The sequence below is a fragment of the Fringilla coelebs genome (assembly GCF_963513975.1).
Source record: "Fringilla coelebs genome assembly, chromosome: 8".
Classification (NCBI taxonomy): domain Eukaryota; kingdom Metazoa; phylum Chordata; class Aves; order Passeriformes; family Fringillidae; genus Fringilla; species Fringilla coelebs.
In genome coordinates this window covers 24048191-24072965 of record NC_140066.1, presented here as the reverse complement: position 1 = coordinate 24072965, position 24775 = coordinate 24048191, and the positions used below count along the sequence as shown (strand labels likewise).

At 38.4% G+C, this 24775-nt stretch overlaps 1 protein-coding gene across 2 annotated transcripts in view; it reads left to right on the top strand.

Moving 5' to 3' along the window:
• The window catches only part of SLF2 (SMC5-SMC6 complex localization factor 2), a 34817-nt gene that overhangs the window by 5730 nt on the left and 4312 nt on the right, over positions 1–24775 (top strand). Inside the window, exons 3-20 of one of the 2 annotated variants that reach the window (XM_084210631.1) lie at positions 282–436; positions 1630–1684; positions 2362–3497; positions 6627–6709; positions 7681–7791; positions 8055–8222; positions 10160–10262; positions 11676–11751; positions 13033–13174; positions 13635–13743; positions 14360–14533; positions 15098–15195; positions 15854–15941; positions 16430–16555; positions 17397–17474; positions 19053–19139; positions 20505–20573; positions 21703–23856. In XM_084210631.1, coding sequence (XP_084066757.1) covers positions 282–436; positions 1630–1684; positions 2362–3497; positions 6627–6709; positions 7681–7791; positions 8055–8222; positions 10160–10262; positions 11676–11751; positions 13033–13174; positions 13635–13743; positions 14360–14533; positions 15098–15195; positions 15854–15941; positions 16430–16555; positions 17397–17474; positions 19053–19139; positions 20505–20573; positions 21703–21738 — 2894 coding nt within the window. In that variant the 3' untranslated portion in view covers positions 21739–23856. Of the gene's footprint in view, positions 1–281; positions 437–1629; positions 1685–2361; positions 3498–6626; positions 6710–7680; positions 7792–8054; positions 8223–10159; positions 10263–11675; positions 11752–13032; positions 13175–13634; positions 13744–14359; positions 14534–15097; positions 15196–15853; positions 15942–16429; positions 16556–17396; positions 17475–19052; positions 19140–20504; positions 20574–21702; positions 23857–24775 lie in introns of those variants that run through there. The other variant, XM_084210632.1, reaches the window with a different exon arrangement.

Genomic DNA, 24775 nt, shown 5'->3' with positions numbered 1-24775 from the left:
TGTTTAAATTAATTTCTTTAAATAGTTATGTAATTATTATTTCAAGTTCTGTCTCATGCTTAAGCCAGATTGTTTATAACAACTGGAGCTGCATCATAGGTCATGTGCTTCTTTGCATGGCAGTAGCAAAACTGGATGATTAAGTTAATTTTGGATTACATGTGAGAGAGAAGTAATACACTATAATAAGGTTTGTTGTTTTGTTTTTGGTTTGGTTTTTTTTCCCCAATATAATTTTTGTGAATAATTGGTCTTTTTTCTCCTGCACCATGTCCATAAAGACAGAACTGTGCTGTCCTCACCAGACAAAGGAAATGTAAAAGATGAAGGAATAGGACTGTCAGTCTTACGCACTGAAAGTTTTGATAGGAATTCATCTTCTCCAGAGAAGGTCAGAAGAAAAAGATGCCAGACCAAACTCCAAATGAGTCCTGTGGTAGGTGTCTTTTGGAAAAGAATTGCTGAAAAGGACAGTGCAAACATGTCAGAGAATGGCAGAGTGTGCCGGGCCCTGGGTTTGTTGTAGCCAAAAGTTGTGATTGAGAAACTCCTCATTACTGCAGGCTATTCCTTGACCAAAAGGGAAAAGACTGCCTAGCCAGAACAGGGAAGAAATGAGAAGTGTCTGGGTGTAAGGAGAGCACCATTGTCTTATGGAAATAGTTGGGCAGAGAAGAATGACTGTATGGATCTCACAGACTCCAGCTCAGACTCCGACAAATGGGTTTCACCTGCAGAAGCTGATATTTGAAAAGCCTGGGCTGGAAAAATGGCACTGTGAGCACCACATCTCTGTGCTCAAGCCAGATTTCCCCACTGCCCTGCTCTCCTACTGATCCTGCATTTAGGTTGTCACTGGAAGCTCTCTGCAGAGAAAGGGAATGGGAGAAGCAGAAATTGGAACAATCTAAGCCATATCCTGTAAAACCATTCTAAGGAACAAATGTTTTGTATCAGGTGTTTTTAAAGGAGTTATTAAAGGTGGAAATCACTGAACCATTGTGCATATGAATTTTTAAATTTTTAGGTTTTTATAGTTTTACATGGCAAGATCAGATTCTTGATGCTGCCATTTTCAAATGTAACACAAGTTTATGTTCTTTTCCTATTCCTTTTTAAGTTCTAGGTTGTGCTTGGGTAAGCTGGTTCTTAATAATTTTACAATCAGTGAAAACTCTGTTTTAAAAGCAGGGGAAATATTCTGGGCTAGATGTAAGCATGGAAATGCAATAGAAATTGTATTTTGTAAAAAAAGGTGCCGTTATCTTAAATGCCTTTTCTGGTGTTTTCTTACAATGTGGCTTAGGGAGCAGACTGGCAAATTTCTGCTATTTAGAAGTTGAAGTTAACAGCAGTTGAGATTTATGCATTTAAGCCACAGTATTTAGATAGATTTGGGTGTGGTCCTCTTACAAATGTAGTATTTAATTACAGGTCACTTTTAATCTGAAGGAAAAAATATATAATTTGGGTTCTGGAGAGATCTTTGCAGCTGTATTTAAAATTTGTCTTGAAATTAGGTCCATTAACATATTTCTGGGGGTGTGTGGAACCATGTCTGTGCTAGGTTCAACATTGGTTTTTAAAAGTATACAATTAACTTTTTTCTCCCTGTGTCTTTAATTTTAGGGAAAGGGATGTCCTGTAAGAAAAATGCCCTTTGGTTCAAGGGAGATTGCCTCAGGTATGAACATTGCTGTTAATATAGAATTAATTAGTTGAATTCATCACTTCATGTCTATTTTTAATGGCTTTTTTCCTTTGAAATTATGTTTTCTATTTTCTTTTACTAAAACAATAATTGAATAGTCAATATTATTTCTAATATATGGCAAGTCTGAAGAGTTTTTAAAGTAATTTAGAATTTTAGTGTAAAACATATTGATTGTGACTTAATTAGAATTTTTGATATTTCATTATCTTAAAACCTTGATCCCAGTTTTTTTAATGGTTTCCCTTGTGTTTTGGATAGTCCACATTTTCTTTGGTGGTTAATAAATTGTGCCTTTTAGCTTAATCCAGAAAAAATATTCTTGTTGAACCAAGCACTAAAGTTGGCTTTTTTTTTTTTTAACCTTTTTAATCACATAATTTTATTCTATGGGTGGTAGAATGGAATCTAAAAAGCTTGAGGTAGGTTAGTAGGAAGATAAACTTTAAAAATATGAAAAAAAGGGGGGTGGAAACTCATTAGACTCTTTGCTGCTCTAGTTCTAGTTGACTTAAAACCAGAAGTTAGTTTTTAAAATGGAAAGCTGTTACATGTTTGTTTTTTAAGACAATTAATGTTACTATTTTGATTTTTTTTTTTTTTTTAATACGTGATTATGATGTTTCATCTTTTTCTCCCACATTTCATAGATGACCCATCTCAACCAAGGCTAACACAGGTTTTAGAACATGGGGCATCTTCTCCACATGCATTTAGAACATCATCTGAGATGGCCTCTGGTGCACCAAAGAGCCCAGCTCTTCCTTCACACTTCCTTAAGGTGTCCTTCGGGTTATCCAGACCAAGAGACACTCCTGGGAAGAGAAAACACTCTGCCATGAGTGTGGATGTAGATGGTTCGGATCAATCTCAAGTGAACGACCCTGCTTTTAGTAGATCACCAAAATGTAAAAATTGGAGGTGTGGTTTTGTAAAAAATATATTTTTAAAGTCTCCTCATGATGATGTTCTGCAACTCAAGGAGCCTGCTGCTCTGTCTGGACATGATTTGACTCTTTCAGAGGAATTCCTCAACTCCAGCAATGAAAAGGAGAAAAATAATTACTCTACTGTAGGTTTGTCATCTTCATATTCTGCACACAGTCCTCCTAAAAATAACCACATTTCTGTTGTGGATACCAAAGAGAATCAATTGCAGCTGGCTAACTCATGCATTTTCTTGGAAAAGTCGCTTCCCTTTTCTCAGGAAAAAAGTACTGTGTTGCCTTCTCCCCCCCACTTAACACAAACAAAAGGCATGAAATCCCCTCTCCAGGTTGCTGGCTTATCTCAGGTATTGGATGTTAGGAAAGAGCAAGATAAAAGACCAGAAAGACATGAACGGAATAAAGGATACGGTATTCAACCTAGCAACAGTTTTTCAAATGCAGTCCCTGAGATTTCTGAAAATACTCCTGATTCCTGTAGAATGGAAATCTCTGGGGAACTTGGACTGTCCCCAGAGACTGGCAAAAGTGTTCCCCCTTCATTGCCTTTGGAAGAGTCTTTTGTGCACAGCAGCCACGAGTCTTCACAGTCCTTAGGAGAGCTGGAAGTTAAAAGGAACTTTACGCGCACGTCCAAGCTGAGCAGAAAATGGCAAAGCAGCTCTGAGAGTGAAGATGACGTTTTGGAATCCATTCTAGATGATGATGATGATGAAGAAGAAGCATTAATGCCACTGCAGAAAATGCTTAATTCAAGTCTCAAACCACAGGCAAGAACCCTGGAAGACTCCTTTGACAGTGTTTCTCAGGACACTGTAACTCCATTGCTGAAGCTTCATGTAAGTTGGCTAAAGACCAGAAAAACACATTCTTTCAAGTATTCTTTTACAGATGTTATTTGCAAGAAAAAGAATAGAGATTTTAGCACAGTGCAGGGCCCAGTGGGTGCTAAGTTATTACCCCATATTTCAAATTCTAGGAGAATTAAATTTTATATTGCAGGTATATACCACCAAAACACAGAGGCCCAGGTGAATGGAGACATCTCATACTCAAAAATAAAATTGCCTCCAACCTCACCTGTTCCATCTTGCACATACAGACAGCAGCTTGTTCAGGTGTGCCACAGAACTAAATTCTGCTATTTAGCTCAGTTTTCTAAACAAATGACAAGCTGCTTGAGCAGCTAAGATGTCCAGTAGTCTCCTAGTACCTGTTCAGTCAGGATGTGTGTGACTGCTTGGTGATAGTTACTTTACATTAATTTTAGTCAAAAATGTACCAACGCTCAGCCACCTCTTGCTGATTCTCATTATGCCATTAAAGCTATAGCAGAGTATAATAAGACAGCAGATAATCAGCTTTATGTTGTGTTTTTATATGATTTTCTCCCTTATTCATGTGTTAATGCATGATAATTCAGAATTATTTGTCTGCAAAGGGGCTTACTTGGCTTACTGTGCTGCTGTGCAGTTAGAGTGTAGCTGGTGCAGGGATGTGCTTGTTACTGTGCTTGTCCTGGGAATGGCTGAAAGATGGTTTGTGCAGCCAGACTGATTTATCTCTATCCCTTCTGGTTGTTTTTAGGAGTTCTGTTTTTGCTTCCCCCCAGCCCCCAAAGTTAGGAGGCTACATTTAGAAAATGTGTGCAGTCTAATGTTTTTGTTTTCCTAGTCAGGTAAGATTTTGATCAGCTGAAGTTAACTGGAGGAAAGTGATGTGGACATTTAGAGATCTGTGTACTAGACTCCAGTCATATATCCTTGCCACAGTCTGTGATTGTCAGAGATCTGAGTATGAGTAAGTGTGGTGTTTTCTTTGAGGTTGTATTTCATGGAAATTTGAGGTATTTTAGCATTTCAAAAAGCTGAATGAATTCTGATCGCAAAGGACAGATGACATCTTTGAATCCCTGTGTACAGGATATTGTGGTGATGAATTGGTGTTTTTAAAATCAGCTCATTTGTTCAATAAGAGCTTGTCAAACAGGTAGTGATTTTGAAATTTTATTGTAAAATGATGTTTGAATAGGGAAGGTTCTGCAGTGGGTCTTAGTGTGGCATTCCTGACAGTTGGTATAGGTTGGGAATGGCTATATTTAAACAAAGAGGTTTTGTACTGAGCCTGGCTGGGTTGGAATTAATGTTCTCTATAACATTATATATATAGATATATTATATCTATATCTGTAACAGCTGTATGGTGCTGTGTGTTTCAGACAAAACTAGTGTTGATAATAGACCAATCTTCTACCTATTGTGGAGCACTACTTGCACAGCATCAGGGCTTTGTCTTCTTCCCATGCTGCTCCCATAGAGCAGATAAAAAGCTGGGAGGGAACAGAGCCTGGAAAACAGACCCTGGATGACCAAAGGGATGTATTCCATGCCACATAATGTCATGCTCAGCAGTCAAAAAACCAAGTGAGAGAATTTGGTTTGGCATGTAGCCACTGCTCAGAGTGTAGCTGGGCATCCTTCTGCTCGTCAGAGGTGCTGAGTGACTGCTTGTATAGCTTTTTCTTTTCTTGCTTATGCCTTTTACCTTACTAAACTGTTGTTATCTTAACCCATGAATTCTCTTGTCTTTGCTTTTCTTGCTTTTCTTTTCACTGCCCTGCACCACTGGCTGGGGAAATGGCCAAGCTGTGTGGTGCTTAGCTGCTGGCTGGGGTCAGCCCATCATTAGTTTCTAGAGTGGAAAAGAAACAGCAGAATACCTGTATAAATTCTCTCTTCTGCCTTCCCCCCTCCTCATTCCTTTCAATCTCTGATAGGGTTTATTTGTTGACTGAGTTACTGTCTCCATGGGCAGATGTTGAGCAGCCATAATTATTTAATCTGTTTCTTATGATTCTGTAATCAAGAGTGTTATAGATCAGACTTGTGTGGTTTCATATGTATTTCGCAATCTCAGCCAACATGACTACCTGATTAATGGTTAAGCCTGATAAACACATGCAGCAAATGCTTGTGGGACATGTGTGTGACCACAACATTTGGCTGGCCTGTTGCTGATATAATTAATGGCCAAGTAGGACAAAACAGTTAAGAACAGTCCCAACATTTCCATGACCGTGATTTGTGCGTATATCCATATTCTTCTCTTGTAAGAAAGGATGTATGTGTACATTGGAATAAAGTTTTGATTCCCTGTTTTTTCAACAGTGACTTGGCAGATATTGACCAAATACAAAATAAGCTAAGAAGTCTTGCAGATTTCCCACACAAAGACACCTTGCATGCTTGTTATATTTAAGAGATGACTGAATACCAGAGTGGTGTCAAAAGAGCTGTGCTTGTCCAAAGAATGGAATCATGGCCATAAAAGTTTTCAAATTTGTTGTCTGCTGCAAGCTGAATAAAAGACTGGCTACTGAAAAACAAGCCACTAGCAAAATTTGTTAAAACTTTTAGTGTGTTGTTCTGTTTATTAGTGCCTTAATTTGGTTTTATACTGGGGTTTTGATTGGAAGTTTTGTTTTGTTTTATTTATATAGAGGTCATTTAGCAAACACTGGAATTCTGCCCTCTAGGGACTTTGAAAGTAAAAGAACTGAGTAATTTTTGGAGGTTCTTGTCTCATGCACAAGAATGGGGATTCCCAGGGTCTCAGTGGATGATAATAATGGTAGAGTTGTGAGGTAAAAGGCTTCTGATGGTAATGCTTTTCGTGATTGCTAGCTGAAGGTCAGCCCCAGACATGCAGAGACTTGCTTCACTGTTCAGATCCACTGTGAAGCAGTTTTTTTCTAAATTAGTCATTGAGAGAAATTTGACCATTATGTAAACTTGTCAAGGGATTGAGAAACCTAAACTGATAATCATCCTGTTTTGCAGGGTCTCCTTTAGGTTTGTATCTGCATGTAAAATATCATTAAAATTGGAAGAGGTTTCTATTTTGATTATTGTTTTATAATTAATTGATGGCTTATAGCATTTCTAAATGTCTTGCTATTTCATTTACAGCTTTCTAAGACTCCTGTTATAAGCAAGGTGTCCTATGTGAACAGCTTAGATCATCTCTTGAAGGAGAAAGAAGAATCTAGAAGGTTGGTTTCTTAAAGCTTGTTTGAAAAATGTGGGATGGTGTTGTAGAAGCTTGGATTTGCCTTGTCTCCCCAGAACTGATGGAGTTTGATTAGCAGCAAGCTAAGCTTTGCCTCCCAGTGCCACCAACATACAACTGAACTGACAGGACCTACAAGTGTTGCTTAAATAGTAAAAGCTGAATGACAGGCTCCTTCCAAGCAACAAGGAATGATTTGTGATACATCTGTTTACCCCTGAAGAGCCAGGCTAAATTTACTGATGCCTTCGTTTTAGGTCACTGAGCCAGCTAGCAGCTGCTGGTCAGGCATGAAATAGAAATATTTATGTGGACTGACTGTACTAGTTTTTTCAAAGGCATTTGCAGCTCAGTATTGGTTGCCAAATTTTGCAGGCTATGGGTGTCTGAGTAGTTACACAGGTCAGTGAACAGAACTGATGAGTATTCTTACAAGAGATCTTTTGGGTAGGAAGTGAAATGTGGTTTATGTGTTAATGGCAAGTGGTGGTGATGAGTATATGTGCTTAACTGCTTATGTGATTAACTGTATGATTAAAGAATTTGACCCTGGTAACTGTGGGCTGACTGCTCGTGGAATAGCAGATACTCCTGTGACTAATACTGTTTAACAAATAAAATACTTGTTTGGTGCTTAGAAAAAAGTAAACACTCAGCCACAAGATCAAAAGTTTTGTGTAATTACAAAAGCTTTATCAGAGGTTGGTTGAGTATTTGTGTCTGGCAAGCCAGTGATTGATTGTGCTGTTGGAAATTCATTTGGTTTTGGGAAAAAATACTTTGTGTCTTGGAATAGTAAGATGCTTGGGTTTTTCACAGATGCAATGTCTCACATGGTTTTGCTGTGTGTAAATGGCTCCTGACTCCAGGGTTCACATTCAGAGCTTGGGTTTTGTTGATTGTGTTGTAAGTATAAAATGGTGATGATATGCTGTGCTGCTGCTGTTATTTCAGGTTAGAGGAACTAGTGAAACAGTTACAGGAAGACATAGAAAGAGAGGACAATGCTTCGGATGGAGAGAAAGAGGACAATGCCAGTGGAGATGATCTCTTGGAAGAACACAGGTCCTTGCAACTCCAAAACCAATGAAATCTTGATCTCAGCCTTTTTATCCCCTAACCTCTCTCTGTTTCCAACAATTGTAATATGTTTAATGAGAACTATATTAAAATCTTTTGGGGTTGGGTGGATTTCCTTGGGTGCAACTGTATTCTAACAATTCAGCTTTCACGTAAGACTGATGCATTCATGACCTGCAAATGACTTTCTCAAGCAGCAAATAGCTTCTCAGTGTTTGAATTGATAAAAGCAATTTTGAATTTTACAGGGCGTTTATAAAGAGATTTTCAGTAGCAACTTATGTCATACCTGACAAACACCCTGGAGAAGATTTATTTGATTTATCAGCTGCTGGGAAAATCTTCACTCAACACAACCTTGACTTGAGGAATTTTCACTTTGTCCCTCAAAATCATATAGAATATCTGCTTCTGAAGTAAGAATATGCTCTTCACTTTGCTGTGTTTACTTGTACAATTTTCTTGTTATTTTTAGCAGTTCTAAGGTACTGTTTAATCTTTGCATGCAAATGAGCTCTGTCTTACTAAATAGGCAAGACAGGTTCCCTTTCCTTGGAATTTTCCTTTCTGGGTTAGCTTTACAGAACAGTAAATTGTAATTTGAAGCTTCCTTCTTTCCTCCTATGGAATTCTTGAAAAATCTCTTAAATGAGACATGAGGAAAACCAGCTGTTGTGGCCTCTTCCATATTTCTACCCCACTGGGCTGTCGTTGATAACCATACCAGTTTGTGGGAGACAAAAGCAGAAGTGAAATGTTATAATGAACACAAGCTTAACCATGTGCAGACTGAAAGACCTTTGTGGTTACCTATTGGTGACCTTCGAGTGTTACATTATGTCTGCTGAAAAACTTTTGGTGCTTCCATCCTGGATGGGCCTGTCTCTTGGGGCTCCTCTGATGGGGATTGCAGAGGGTCAGGATCTCTGACATCAGTTCAGTGGCTGAGCCACCGGCGTGTCTGTGTGTACATAAACAACTGCTCTGTAACCCACAGGCATTTCCACTCTGTGTTTATGGGGCTGTCACACTACAAATAGCTGGACAAATACTTGCCTAATGCCACAAGTGTAAATCCTGAACATTTCTGGTTATTTCATTTGGTATTTTATTCCAAACATGCATTGGAGGAACTGAGAGAGTTCAGTTACTCTTAAAGGATTTTTTGTACGTGTGTATGTGTGGTTGTGGGTGTGAAGAGGTGGAGAGTGATTTCTCATCTCTTGAGGAAGTGGTGTTTGTGATACACTCCTTTGGCTTCAGGCCTTTCTATTAATGTTTTGAAGATCACAAGGCTATGAGCTTCAAAAGCATCTTGTAAATCAGTGACTAGAGGAATGAGGATTAAACTGATCATCCCTTGCAGAAGGCAATTATGATTTAATTGCTTATGCATTCTGCCCAGTTGGCACAGCTGGCACGGACTGGCTGCCCAGTTGGCACATGGAGGTCTTACCAGTCAGGCAGGTAGAGGGTATATGTAGGAGTTAGGACACAGATCTCTCGACAGAGTTACCTGATTTAGTAGACAGAGAGAATAGAGGAGATTAAAAAAGGGTGTGGGGGAAACTGGATATCTTTAATTCAGCTGCTTATGACATCCCTAACTTTCTAAAGAAGAATAATAGAATATCCTGAGTTGGAAGGGCTCACAAGGATTGGTCCAAATGGGATTTGAACCAATGAAAGTTGGTGTTACCAGCACCCTCCTCTGACCAGCTGAACTCATCCTGGTGACTAAGGCTCCAACAATTCAGTAATAGCAATGGCACACTTTCTGTTATCCCAACAGCTACTGTTTGCAGTCCACAAATTTGCACAGTGAGATTAGGCTGTGGGATTTTAATTGCATTAGTTTGCCCTCCAGACCCCTTATTTAAAAGGGAATTTTAAAAATTTTGAAAACAATATTTTTTTCTCTCTTATTCTGAAATTGTTGGTAAAGGTCATTGGACAGTTAAAAAACTTATTTAATAGTCTCATTGAGCATAGCAGGCTGTCTATGTAGTCAGGCATAGTGGTTCATAGTACAATAGTGTCAATCAATGTTTGTTTGAAACTATTATTCCCTAATAATGCAGATGTTTCTGTATAGTATGGCTTTATAGAGAGAAAGATAGTTGTTCTAAAGGACATTTAGAAAGTTGATTGCTATTAAAAATCAAGGCTTGATTACTATGACATTTTATATAAGTAATAACATAAGAATAACACCTGTTTTGCATATTCAGATCTTTCTTTCCTGTTGATGATGATCTGAGGGGTGAGGAAGTTCTTATGTTTTTGTGAAAGTGATGATGCAACCACTAATCAATTTTTATCCTCTTTCCTTGCCCTCATTCTTCTGTTACAGTTCTAGTATAACACAGCAGCTTTTTTTAGTTGTTAATGGCATTCTAAGTTCTGCTTACCATGATACACCTTGTCCCATACCAATTCTGAAGTGGCTGTTCCAGGTAAGTCTGTGCTAGTGAAGCAGTTATCATAACTATGCATGTGTAATATTTTTCCTGGAAGCCAGTTGAAGACGTTTATGAATATGTTCCATTAACAACTTTTAAATCAGGTATTTTTTCTCCCAGGTTCTGATTTGTTCTCCCATCTGAAATACTTTGATTGTCACTAGGGGTAAAACAACTGAGAGCCTTTTCTCCACATTCTGAGTGAATGCAAAGCTGCATGTCCATGTATGCTACTGCATTAAAAAGGACACAGTGAGTGAGGAGAGGTGCTGTGGGCCAAATCATGAGCAAATGCTAATCTTATTTCCTTTCACTCTTAGAAAAACAATGCATGTTGCAGTACGTAAAAGTGCAAAAGTACCATTTTCTACATATATAATCTTCTAAATCATCAGTGATGCCAGCATTATCAGATAATTTTCATTTGGAAAAGGTACCTTATGGCTCAGGAAGAAGCCTGGAGTCATTCTCAAAGTGTGGTGACTCTCTCCTTTCAAGATATCTGTGTCAGTCTCTGAATCATCAGGAATTCACACAGTTACTCACAAAAATGCCTCCCTCCAGTCTCCATTCTGTTATTAATTGCCACATTCTAACTGCACCTGAAACAAAAAGGAAATCTGGACCACCTGGGAAATTGCAGTTTCATTCTGTTGACTGGCTTTCTACATTTGCCAAAAGCAAAACATTTTGCTCTTCTGTGTCCTTCCCTCCAGCCACTTAAAAAATTGCTTTCCTCCTTTCTGTGAGCTCTGGTGTTCCACTAATAAGGAGGAAGTGTGAGCCAATTGAGATCACTTACAGAGCAGGAAATTGTTCAGCACCTGGGGGAGAAAAAGAAGTTTTTGTTGGGCTAGTGAAGTGCTCCAAGAAATCTGAACTGTACTTCACAGTCATGTTTTTGTAGTTAAGAGTTACGTGAAAAACTAAGAATTCATTGTTTGGGTTTAGTATTGCATACGTCCAACTTGTCTGTGAGTGGAAAAGGGTGTAGTTAACACTCCTGCTCAGGGAGCTCTATTTGATCACAGATACAAATGGGCTCCAAAGGGGTTTGTGATGCTTTCTATTCTCTAAACCCTCACAACTTGTTTATAAACCAACGTGGGGTTACAGCATTCTGATACTGCAAATAATTAATTTTACAGTATTCATATCATCTTTGCACTGCTTGAAATAATCAATGTTCACAGCATTCTGTTCTCATTAGTGTATCTTGCTTTAGAGGCTTTGGGGTTAGGTTTTTTTGTTTGTTTGTTTTTTAATCTGTTACTCATTTTACTCTGCTGGGAAGTTTGGTGTTGTTTTTGTTCTTGTTTGATGTGGGTTTTTTTTTTCCTAATTAAAAGAAAACTGATGCCATCATGCAGCTTGGTTTTTGATGCATAGCTTCTTCTCTGTTCACAGATGATGTCTATTCATCCTGACCATTGTGTTTCCACCAAGATCTTAGACAGATTGATGGAGTTATCACTAAAAAACAGTAAGCATTGGAAGGATGGAAAACTGACAACCTGAGTGAAAGCACTTCTCCTCTCTTCAGCTTAGAAAAGTGTTAGTGAGGAAGTAAAAGACACTAGTTCTGTTGGATGATTTTGGCTTGAATTTAGGCTCTATTTTTACTAATGTAAAGCAGAAATGCTGGGGGCTGACCTTCACTGAGTGCGTGCAACCTGTATCACAGTATATGGTCCTGGCACATACCTCCAAAGTAGTGCATCCAGTACAGAGCCTTTTAAATTCACTCCTGGTGTTTCACAAATAGAATTGACCTGAAGAAAAACTCAGTCTCCTCAAAAGTTTGCCCTCCTTTCCATCTTTTACTTTGGATGATGCGGACATTTGTAGCTTAAGGATTACAAGATGTTTTTCACATTGTCATTCCCAGTATGTAGCACTTCATGATTTATTTTCCAGATAAGTGACAAAAATGAAGTGAATCATACACCTGCACAGAAACACTTTGAAGGATCTGCTTCAGCCCACAGTGCTTCTAATGTCTTCTGTTTTGTCTTCTTCCTTTGTCTGTACTCAAATATTTCTCCACTACAAGTTCCTTTGTATGTTCCCCATGTCTTCATTCAGATCCATCAAAAGTGGCACTCATTGAAGACTACCAGTTAACATTGTTAAAGTAATGTGGTTCTCTTGAAGTATTTGCTCAGGCCTGTCCAAATTGTATCCTGTATTTTAATTCTTGTTTGAAATCAGAGCTGATATCAGAGGGAATGTAGCCTCCTTTATTTTATGCCTTGCTGGCATTAGGCTTGATTCTGAATGAACAGTTCAAGATAATGAATGAGCGTTCAAACAATTAAGGCTGGGAGTTCCTTGTTTACCACTTCTGTTCCAGAAACCTTGCCTGTTTTCAAATCTTACTTACCTTCTCTTCTAGTCCCACTGTGATAACACTCTCTTATCTTTGCCTACACAGGCAGTGATTTATGTGTTCTCTTAGACAAAAATATTGCCTTGTTGCTTGTTCTGCTGTTTGTGATGAAAGAGAACAATGGCAGAAAATGGGTGGAACTTGAAAGTAATTGACCTGTTATGTAGGCAAGATGTTTCCCTAGTGTAAAATACTGTATTAGACTTTTTTCCTCCCTCCTTGTTCTGAAAATAAGCTTACTGTTTAATGTACTGACTCCTCTGAGATGAGAGCTGGTAGAATTGATGCAAACTGCTAAGCTTATTTGTTTCCCTTAAAAGGAACTAATGCTAAGAACTAAATTTAAGCTAATCCATTCCATGTTTTTATTTGTAGCTTCCATCAGTGATGAGCAGCTTAAACCATGGATTCCTTCAATAGCTGATATATCAACTGTTTTTGTCAATATGGGTGTTGGGTTCAGATCTCTCTTTCCATTGCAACATCTTCAACCTCCCTTCAACGAGCGTGATATTTTGTAAGTGGGTTTTGGTGGGTTTTTTTTGGTTTGTTTTTTTTTTTTTTTTTTTGCCTAGATCCTGTGAAAGCAAGTTTTTTGCCTAGAATGTAGAATCAGAAGTTTCTTCTTTATTTCCTTTCCCATACTCTATAAGTTTTTGGCTCGGGTCTTAGTAAGAATAAATAACCCTGGAATTCAAACAATGCCTTCTAGGTAAGGATTCAGTAAACCAGAGCCTTGTCCTTTGTCCTGCATCTTCCTAATGAAGGTTTGCAGGAGTACTGGCTAAATAGCTGGGCAAAGTAATTGGCTACAAGCTGAGTTAGATGTGTGTGTTAGATGCTCTGGAACTGAGGGTTATTTTGATTTGAAGGCATTTTGATACATGCAGGTTGTTTTTTCTTCAGTTTGATGTCAATAAGCCTTTGTGGGCTTTTGAATTGTTCATTTTTTGCTCAGACTGTGTTTCTTCTATTAGAAATCAGGTGCAAGCAACAGTGTGTCAACAAGGGCCAAGGGGAGATGCAGCCACTGCCAGTCCAGTGTTCCCCAGTCTACTTGAAAACAATTTAATTAATGTAATTAAGGTGAGAAAACTCCCAAGTTTTTTGTGGGCCAGGTTTCTTCTTTTGTGTGTGTTTTTTTTTGGGAGGGAGGACAGGGTTTGCAATCTAGTCCTGAGCATGTGTTTGAGTAGCTGCTATCCTGAGACTTCAGCTTCACATTCAGCAGAGTTTATTGCAGGCATTTTTCAAGCTTCAGTTTCTTGTCTTCCATTGGCTTCATTCACAACTGCAGAGGTTTTCTGCCTCCCTTTCACAGCTGTGGCACTTAATAGAATATCTTGGCTCCCTCACATAGAAGAAACTGCCCACTGATTTCAGTGTTACTGGAGTATTTAGAAAATCTTTTGGCCTTTCCCTCAATTAAAGGAGGCTTATCTATGTAGTAAAGAAAGCTCTTTCCTGCTCCAGTAGTGTCTGGGCAACATTGCCATTGCTCAAAAAAGTGAGTCTTCAGCAGGTATTAAAATAAAAGGGTGGTGTTACTGGGAGATGGGGACATCTTAGTAGACAAGTGTTGCCAAAACAGTACATCATTTGAGGTACATTTTACTGTGAGTGTGGAAAACTTAAGTTCTCATCATGCTTCTAAATAAGCTAAAATAATTCTATGTTTTAATGCTTTGTGTTTCTTTTACAGTTTCTAGTTTTCTGTACATCAGTACTTCACAATGGATATACTGACCAAGAAATATGGCTGCTGCTTATATTGCTATTTAAAATAAGCTTGGAGAAACAGTTAAAACCTTTTCTGATAGACTTTCAGTGCCTTTTTTTCAAGCTTCTGGTGAATATAAAAGACTGGGAGACAACGGTAACTTCATACATTTATTGTACTAGATTCGTGAATTTGTGAAACTGCAACTTCTGTTTTGAAGTTTTCTTTATTTTTTCTTTTTTGACATATCAGAAAAGTACTGGCTGAAAATGTAACACAGAATTTTCAAGAATAGTACATATAACAATATGAAAAATTCAAAGTTTTTTGTTTGTGTGAGATTTAGGAAGTGGGTGGGTTTTTGTTGCATGACATTGAGTTGCCTGTCCTCTCCTACAAGTTTGTTTATCTTAAGTGCTTAAGTGTGCTAAAATAGCTGTATGTTTAAAATGGCAATCTGAAAGAATGAAGAAATTATTGCACTGTGCTGGTAAGCTGTCATTAAAAATATTCTGATCTCAGCTACCCTACTTTAAATTGTATTTAGCAGACTCACCTCCTGGTCCAGCACAGACATTTTTTATGTACGTCATCTCTCGTTAGATCAGTTCCGTTTATCAGTTATGCTGCCTGTGTTTCTAGGGAGTAGCTGTGTGCTCCTTTGCAAATAAAGCAAACAGCCCTTCTTCAGTTTCAGGATGTTTTGTTGTTCTTTTGAAGATGCCTGAGCTGTGCCTGTCAGTGAGTGAGCTCTCCAGTAATCCCCACAACCTCCTGTGGCTCGTTCAGCTGGTGCCCAGCTGCACCGCGCGCGGACGGTAATGACGCTGTCGTGTCAGAAATGCATCGATCAGGAACAGCTGGCTCATTTGTGCAAGCTCAAAGCCTGAAAAATGACACTTAAAAAAAAAAGGGATTTGTTTTCTCATATGTTACAGATGTATGTGCAACTCTTGGTGTGCATGTATAGCTTCCTGATCACCCCTGCGGTGAAAAAGGCTTGTTAAATCTTTTGTGTAGTTTCTGGGCTGTGAGTTCTTGGTACACGGTAGCAAAGGAAGCCTTAGCTTCAGGTTCTGACATCCATCACTCTAATTCTTGTCTGAGTGGCCAAAATTTAAATTTTCTTTGGGTGGTTCATGTCTGCTTCTAAGCATTATTCTGAGTTCTGTATCTTTGAAATTAGTAAACCATAATGTAACTGAGTGAGCAGAATTAGTTATGTCATTACCTTCAGGCTTGGAGACAAGTATCTAGCATTGTTTACTTGTGCAGAAGCTGAGCTGCAATGAGATTAAGGATACTTCTGTTTTACTAGCTTACTTACTGGTTTATATAACACCTATATTCAGAAAATCTAGTTTAATAGTTGCAAGCAAGTTTATGTCTAAGGAAGACATGCATAGCCTCACATACTTTGTAGAAACTGTGGGTTTCAAAAATTCTAAGGGAAGTAATTTTTAAATTGTTTTTCAGGGAAGTAAAAAGGCGCCTTAGCCTAATAATAATTGCAAAATTCCTTCATAAGAAGCATATAGAAATACCTGATGACAGTGACAAGCAGGTACTGCTTACATGTATTGTCTTTGTGGAATTTGAAAGTTCAGAAAACATTAATATTGTATGCTTGTGTTTTAATATTGTAAACCTGTTTTCAAGAACGTTGCCAAATCAGCAATTAATAATTTTCTGTTCAGATTAGTGTTAAAAATGTATTTGCACATGTGTGTTATCTGCATGTTCTGCAGCTTGTGCTTGTTTATATGCCTAAAGATTAGTTTTAGACATTGGAAAGAGGTCTACATTTCTTGGCCCTTTTGAAATCATGTGGAGAGACACTGTTTTCATAGGTTTGATCTCTTATTGAGAAAGTGTACAAACACTGAAGTCTGTGAATAGCCAAAAATTACTCAAAGCATGAAAACTTCCTTTTTAATTAAAAATCCCTTTTCTGTTCTTGTTCCAGTGGATAAGTAATATTGTAGGGGCACTCAGTTTCCAATTTTCTGTTGTTAGTAAATCAGTCCAATTTGTTAATTCTTGTATCTGTAGATGTTTCTTCTGCATCAGTTTCTGGTGTGTATGAAACCTTCTTATCAACTGAAGAAGAGGAGAGAGATGAGAAAAGGGCAGAAGGAGCATAAAGACGATGAAGTTCATGCAGAACTAGAACATGAGGTATATAGCCAAGTGCTTGTTTTTATTTTTTATGCATCTCTTTTCTATTTTATATGCAATATTATATATTACAATAAAATTTGGGGAATATTTCTTTTACTTTTTAACAGTTCTGTATGTGGAACTGTAAATACACTGTTTTGTTACTGTTCATCTTTAAAATATTACTAATTTTGGTTATAGTCGTGGGGGAAGGAAAGGAGTAGGGGAAAGGAAGTAGGGAAGGAAAGGAAAGGGGGAAGGAAGGTGGTGGAGGAACCTCTGTTGAGTTGTTTTACAAACAGGGAAATGGTCAGATTTTCTGAAGTCACAGAGAAATCTTGAGTCTCTGCTTCTGTAATCAGAGGACAATCTTCCCTCCCTTCTGATGTAATCAGTGAAAACTGTTCAGTGCTGAGCCAAAACTTTACCTTCAAGTTTCAGAAAAAGATTTGTGAATCTTTTATTAATATCTTCTCTCAAACAAGTGTTCAAAAGATTTAGGATTTCCATCCATCCAAAAATTGATTATTGGTTTGGTTTTTTAAATGGTTATCATGGAATCTCTCAGCAAGTGTTTTGATCTGGGGGTAGATAAGGAAGATTTAATTTTCAGTTAGTAAAACCACATTTTTATGGATTACTTAGGTTATTTAAACCAGTATAATATTGGTTTAAAATGTTTCTAATATGTGAATATACTGTTTCAAATTAGTTATTTAGGCATATATGTTGATGTACTTGCCCATTGGCCTGGCTGTTAGAGGATTCATTCCAGAAGGCAGAGATGGTTCCATGTCTAGATGTGAAGAGTTAAAATAATGGTGCTTTCACTGCTAAAGCTCTTTTGATTTCTCTCCAGGTATACTACCTAATCTATGTCCTCCTTCATCTAGTCAGTGAAGCCAGTTTCCTTGATGTTGTAAATTCTAGTCAAAGGGTAAGTAATTTTAGTGGCTAGACCTTTAGATTTTAAAATGTTGTTTATCATGCACATTTAGTCTGTTTTGGTAAGAGCTATCATGTGATGGAAGATCACCAGTGCATAAGAGCACTGGGGGAAGCTTTTGTTCTGGGCAAGGTAAAGGCAAGAACTTGAGTGTTTACTGCAGAGAAAACTCTTCTGTGTTTCTGTGAATGGAGCTACCTCCAGACATAAGGCTGTGAGAGAGCGGGCATTTGTTGTGTTAATCTTTCTCAGAAAGTATCTGGAGATAAACTTAACACAGAAATTCTAAGTCAAATGATTCTATCAACTTTGGAAGTCAGTTTGAAAATTTTCAGTCTAGGAGAAAACCGCTTCAAATATATCCACTAAAATATTTTCAAGCATGTTTGTTTCCTGTACTGGAGTGCAGCAAGTGAAAGCAGGACTGTAGCTCTCTGTAGTGGTAATTCCTTTTTGCCATGTGATGTGAACATCTTCTAAATAATTCTGTCTGCTTAGGTTTTCAGTATTTCTGTTCAGATTTCTGTGATCATTTGCTGGGAGTTGCTTACTGCAAGGTGTCTGTGTAAACCTTCTGCCCTGTAGAATCACACTTGGCTTTTAAGAAATCTGTCACAGGAACTGTTTGAGACACATAAACCAGTAAAGTTTGGCTACATTTGGATGCTTAGGTGTCTCAGTATATTAGATTTGTGGAGAACTTGATATTTTCAATTGTTTTTTTAATGCCTCAATTTCTTAAGGAAGAAAGACTTTATTATTCACTGACCTGTTAGCCATCAAGTGGCAAGAGAGGCGTGGCTGAATATTGTGAAGGCTAGACTTGTGCAAAATCAATCTTAACTATTTCATTTCTGCCCCTCTTCCAGTTAGAGGGGATAAACTGTGCTGGCCTTGAGACACCAGCAAATGTTTATAAATAGAATTTCAGCATGTCTCACCTGTTCTGCAGAATGGAGCCTCTTGGCAGCTGTTCAGTGAAAGATTGAAAGCAGGAATTTTATGAAGAAATTAACAGAATATGAAAGACCTTGGGAGTCATTATCAGGAGATCCTGAAGTGCAAAACTGCTTTATTGAAGTAATCAGAAATTTAGAGAAAATAAAAGATCAGCGCATAAAACCCTGGATATATTTTACCTGCTCAGCCAATTCCTACAAAAGAAATTACCTGAGTCATCATTACTGAAAAGGTTATTTTCAGCTATTGTAACTTTAGATTTTTTTTGCTGATAAAAGATGTGAATGGCATTGCACTGTTTGCTATTTTGGGGGCAGAAAGGATTTGCAAATTAGTTAGTAGGAACTTTAGAATTTGTGTTGCACAGCTCTGCTATACTTAGAAGCTGCTTTTAAAAACTCTTAGACCTGCTTTACCAGGAGCATGCCAGCAACAGATAGAGGATCTTGTGATGTGATCTTGTTTTCTTTCTTTTCCCTTTCTTAACTGTGTATTTCTGAGAAAAATTCAAACTGAAGCATGTAATTTTTAAATTGATATAATATTTGAATAAAGCCTGTTGTTTTGACATGGAGGATTTAATAGCTGTACACTTTTGTCTTTATTTAGCAACACTTACTGAAGCTTTGTCGTGCCTTAGATAAGCACGTGAAAGGTGATATTAGGGAAGATGCAAGAATGTTTTATCGGTCTAAGGTAAGATGCAGAACTTGATTTTCTGTTTTGTTTTGGTTTTGAGGTGGTTTGTGATGCCTGTTGTTCCCTCATCTCAGCCCTGGATATTCTAGGAGTTCCTCATGGGCTTGGGGATTTTTTCCTGTTTTTCTATCCGCATCATGTCTTTGCACGGCAATAAATACATGCCCCTTTGAATTCACTGAAAATACTCCTTATGCTAACAATGGCACTCTTAGCAGCTCTGAAATGTGACTGATCATCCCTTTAGCCAGGCATCTCCACATTTAGGCCCACAGAGTTGCTCTGTTTCTCTTTGTGGCAGTCACTGGTAGCTGACTCCAGTTTAAGAGCAGAGCCTACCTGCAGGGCAGGGTGCAGAGGACTGAGAAAGCTGCCTGTCTTGCACGGGTCTCCATTTCATTTTTCAAATGAATGAATTAATTAAAAGTGCTTTGGATTTAAGCCAGCTGTATGTGATGTAGCATCAAGCTTGGACAGCTGCCTTTTGTTTGCTTTGTCTGTGAGCCTTACATCTGGTAGTCCTAATTTTGTGACCTTCATGCTTTGCATGCTACAGACCAAGTCAGCTCAGTGAAAAAGTCACCAGCCCCAGCTTTGAAAAGCCTTGGCTTCTTCAGCTTTAAATCAGACATTTGCAGTTGTGTGCTTCCTTACCTCTCAAAAACATTCTTCTTTTCTTACTCAGACAGATTAGTGGAGCGTGGCTCCTTTTAACAAGTTAATTGCTCTTGCCTTGGAGTGTTGTATCTCTGGTTGCTTTCACTTCTGTTTCTATTTGTCTTTGCACTGAGGGGAAAATCTTACTCTGGTTTCTCCATTGCTTCATTTGTGTAATACTGCAGTAACTTCTAGAGGATGCCACTGTGCTGGGTTTTAACACAGCAGATGAAGCAAATCTCAGTGTGAATGGCTTGGATCAAACACCTGTTGTGATTGGTTATGAAAAAGCACAGTTGTATGTACAAGGAATTGTTTCAGAACAGCCAGTGCTGCATTGTTGGCTTTTGTGGCTGCAGTTGTACCTGTTCTAGGTACATTCAGACTTGTGACAAACCTCATTTCCCAGGGATGAGGTGGTGTTTGGAGGGCAGAGGTTTGCATGGTGATTCCAAACATTCAACCTGAGGAGTCATGTGCCTCTAATGTTTGTGGAGTGCGTGACTTTCAGTTCAGAGTCATGAGTTACAGGGATCTGAAGTTGAGGTGATGATACTTCCTGACAATAAAATTGTTCTTCTCCAGTAAACCTTGTATGTTGGGTTATCTGTTTATTTTTGAGTTTGAAGCTGTGAGGGGGAACACAGGGTATGATTGTCTTTTTTTTTAACAGAAATGGCTAAATTAATCAGTGTGAATTTGCAGGTAAAAGGCTTGGCTGCTAGGATATATGGGAAATGGCAGGATGTGATACAAACCACTCGGCTTACTCAGGTACTGTAATGAAACTTCTCTTCCCTCATTGCAGGGTGCATTTAACTCAGTTTTTAGCACTTGAAAATGGCAAATCTTTTCAAGAGATTTTCTTTTTCTTTATAAATGGCATGACTGTGGAATACACTTAGATATATTAGAATGGATTTTAATTAAAATTCTTACTTTTTCAATAAAAGCAGGATCTCCTCTCCATTGTTAAAAGCTCTGTTTTTGTAAAGGTGTGTGTAATACACTGAAATCCCAGTCCCCAGTCGAGTCACAGGGCCTGTCTCTGATTACAGCTATTAGCAGATGCTTCCAAAAGGAAATTGGGGCAGGAATGCAGTGAGGCACATCCTGCTGTGGTCTGGCACTGTGTGGCTTTGAGACTTCTTGAGTTCACATATGTTTAAGGGCTCTCAACAACTCCTCCCCCTTTGAATGTGTCAAATTTCATGCCATGATTAGGCAAAGCCTCTCATGTTTGTAAAAGTATGCAGTAGTAAATAATGCCTTGATAAGTCTCAGAAATATTTGCCTTTGTGACACCTAGCTGGCCTTGGTAGAATAGGTGGATAATTTCTGTTGCTACACAAAGTTCAGAGCTCTTTCTTCCAGCCTTGGCTTGTGAGGTTTCTGTTGTAATGTGATCAGACCACCTGTGTGAGTCCTGTCTTGGAACATAAAGCTATCTCTCTTGGAAAAGCTTAGCTTTCCAGTAATGCAGAGTATCATTTACATAAAATTTAAATTATTCATTATGCCTAGTATTGATTCCAGTTAAAAACTGTAATTAACCATTTGTAGAAACTATTCATTCCTCCCAACAATGTGCAAAAAAAAAAGTTGTGTTTAGTGTGTGTGATATTTCATGTTCTAGAGCAAGGAGTGACACATGTAGCACATGGCTACAGAATCTGCTTAGCAATTAATGAAAGTTGGTAACGAGGTGCCTCTTTCAGTATTGTTTTTTTGGAGGTGTTTGGTGTTGATTCACATATGGGAAACTGGCAAGTGTTTCAGAATAAAATTCCAGGGACTTTTTCCAGCACATTGTGATGCTCCCAAGCTAAGCACTTGCCTACTCTCCTAATTTCTTCTGACACTGGATTTCTGACTTGTATACTAATTTGTTTTTACTCTTTAGGGAAAACTGCATGACTTCTGGGAGCCAGATTCATGAAATCTTGCCTAGTTAAGGGAAAATAGCAGAAACTGAAATCAAGGAGGATGTAGAATGAATGGAGCTTCACTTTATTTGGAACAGAAGAAATCAGTCACCTGAGACAGAACTTGAGCTTGATTCAGACAAGCTCTAGACACATGAGAATCTGATTTGACTAACACTGTTTTTTACTACAAGTGCTCTACTTCTGAAAAATTGAAGTGGATCCACTGAAAAAACCCCAGCTGTTCCTATAGCCCTATCAGAACTGGCTAGAAATATTTTACTGTATTGAAAGCTGAGAGAAGTTTTCTTATTTCCCTTGTTAATCACAAGACCTATTTGATAACAGTAAGTATTTATTTCCTTGCCAGCACATACCTGCCAGCAGTGTTTTAGGTTGTCTGGAAAAGAACTGCCCTGTGACATGAAATATGAGTTCAGGAGGAGTGTTAGACCTCCCCTGTTGTGAGCAGGTGAGGAAGTGGTTCAGATGTGGGCTGAGTCATGGTAATCTGCCAAGCAGAATTGGTATGAACGTCCAGTGTCTCTTAAAAATACAAAATACAGCAGTTGCACCTTCTTTAAATGGAGACTAAAATATCATCTCAGTGGAGATTAGAGAACAGCATTTGGCTTACCTTTGTAAAGACTGTGAAAGCCATATGATGACTGAATTCCTTGGTGTGAAGTCCTGCTGCACAGACAATATGTGCTCAAAGCTCCAGGAGCTGTTTATGGAATAATCAGAGGAAGGCGTGATCTCCTTTTGTGTTCTCTGTACAAATGCTATCACTTAAATCTTACACTGTGGTTTGTCTGTAGAATGGATGTAATAGGAAGAAAAAGTTCAGTCATTGGGTAGAAACACCAATGGGGATTCCCTTAATATAAGAGATTTTTAATAACATCAACATGTGTGTTTTATAATACTGTTTTAATTCTTGTAGATTACCCTGTCTTGTATGGAATTCTCTATGATAAGAATGTAAAATAAGGCTTAAAAAAAACCCTGCCAACTACAAAACCTTCAAATTTAATTATGTGTATTACAAATAAAAGAACTGCTATAGAATGGACACATCTTAGAGGAAATCTATTAGATTTGCAAATTCATACTAAATGGGTTTTTTTTCAAGTGTTACACTGTTATGTCGATGTCATCCTTTGCTCTTTGATAGCTCATCTGCCTTCCCTCTTCTAACAGTTGCTTATTCTGTTGAATATATTGTATGTAATTTTATTAATGTTTTTATTTTTTTCACTAATACTGTATAAAGGTAAAAAACTGTGGAATGTTTACTGTATTTAATGTGTATATATTTTCTTACTGTGTAAAGTTGACATTGCTGGCCTGTATATTTTGAAGAAGAAAAGGGGAGGAGTTTAGATGAACAGCTTTTGTACTGCAGTTCAAAGCATGTTGAAACTGCTGAGGGTTTTTCCACACAAAATAGCCACTTTGATATTTACTTTCATTTAACAGAACAAGGAAAAAATAAAACCAGACACTCATTTCTAGTTAAATGTCCCCGGAGAAAGTGGGCTCTATTTCACAAAAAAACAAATGGCCACAGGTCCTATTTTATTCTTATGGCACATGTTACAATTCTTGGTTTCACAGCTGATTAGCTCACTGTAGATGGAAACAGTCTTGAAATCATTCTCAGCTCAGCCAGTCCTGTGTTTTCATGCTCAATGCCTGTTCCAGCACTTTCCCTCTTCCCCCACTCCTGCTTGCTCTGGACTTCTCTTCCATCTGTTCTGTAGCTGAGGAGTAATTCCTCAAGAGCTGAAGTCTAGGTGTGGGTTAAATTGGTGCTCATCAGAATCCTTACAGAGATAATTCCCAAGCATCACTACAGGGTCCTTACAAGAGGGTCCTGGCAGTGAAATAGCAAACCTGCTGCCCTTGTGTTCTGCCAACTCGTTTCTGTCCCCCAGCCAGGACTTACATGCACTGGAAAAGGCTGTTTCCTTGTCCTGCAAAAGGTTGCACACCAAAGGTCTTAACTGCTTTGGAAGTCTTCAGAGAAGCATTTTGCACTTGAGGTCTATCTTTTGATACTGTGTTGGCTATATTAAGAGCCCAATTATCACATTTCATGTGGAAGTAGGTGCACTTTATTGCTGCAATAACAGAAAAAAATTAAAGTCTGGTTCTAAAATATATGTTTGTAGCTCCTTGCCTTTTTTTTTTAAAATTTTCTGACAAGCCTCTCTATGGCTTAAAATAACCCAAACACTTCTGGTTTTAAAGTTGAAGAAACCTGGCAGTGAAGCTATTTGTGCATCTCATATTTTCACTGTTCCTGTTATGGGACTTGGTAATGGATGGGGATTTCAGAAGTGATTAATGATGTGCAGGTAGGTCTGGCTGAAGGTCAGTAGGACATTTCATTGATGCAGCAGCTACAGGAACTCTGAAGTCTCCGAGATAATGATTTAGTTGAGAATGTCTTTGGGAAAAGCAGGTGACTGGAATATCTGAAGTGTGTTGTTGTTATTGGTGGAGGATCTGGTTAGATTGCTGCAAAGGCGTTTTAGAGGTAGGATTTCAGTGTGGAAAAATACTTAATACTGAAAGTTGATTCACATATGGGAAACTGGCAAGTGTTTCACAATAAAATTGCTGTGCTGATTTTCTGAGCTCAGAAAGCCAGGTCTGTCTCCATGGGAGGTGTCTGTGCTCAGCACTGTCCAGCACCAGTCCTGGGGGCCAACATTTGGGTACAGGGGCTGCAGCAGTCTGTGCTGCTGTGGAGATTCAGGAAAGCACTTCCAGGTAGCTGGGTTCCTCTGCTCATCCCATCACTAGCAGGAATACTGGAGCTCAGTACTAATAATGGTCTTCTGTTTGTTTTCTTTCCCAGGAGAACAGCATATATAGCATAGTATCCCTGGCTTGGGGTTTCTGTTTTGGTGTTTTGTTGGTTTGTCTTCCACTGGTTTGTGGTGGTTGTGACTTTTTGTTTTACTGAGAGGGACCAATCAGAAAGGTTTCTGCTGGAAATTACCCTCCTAATTTTTCTGGGGTCCTATTCCTTGGGTTTAT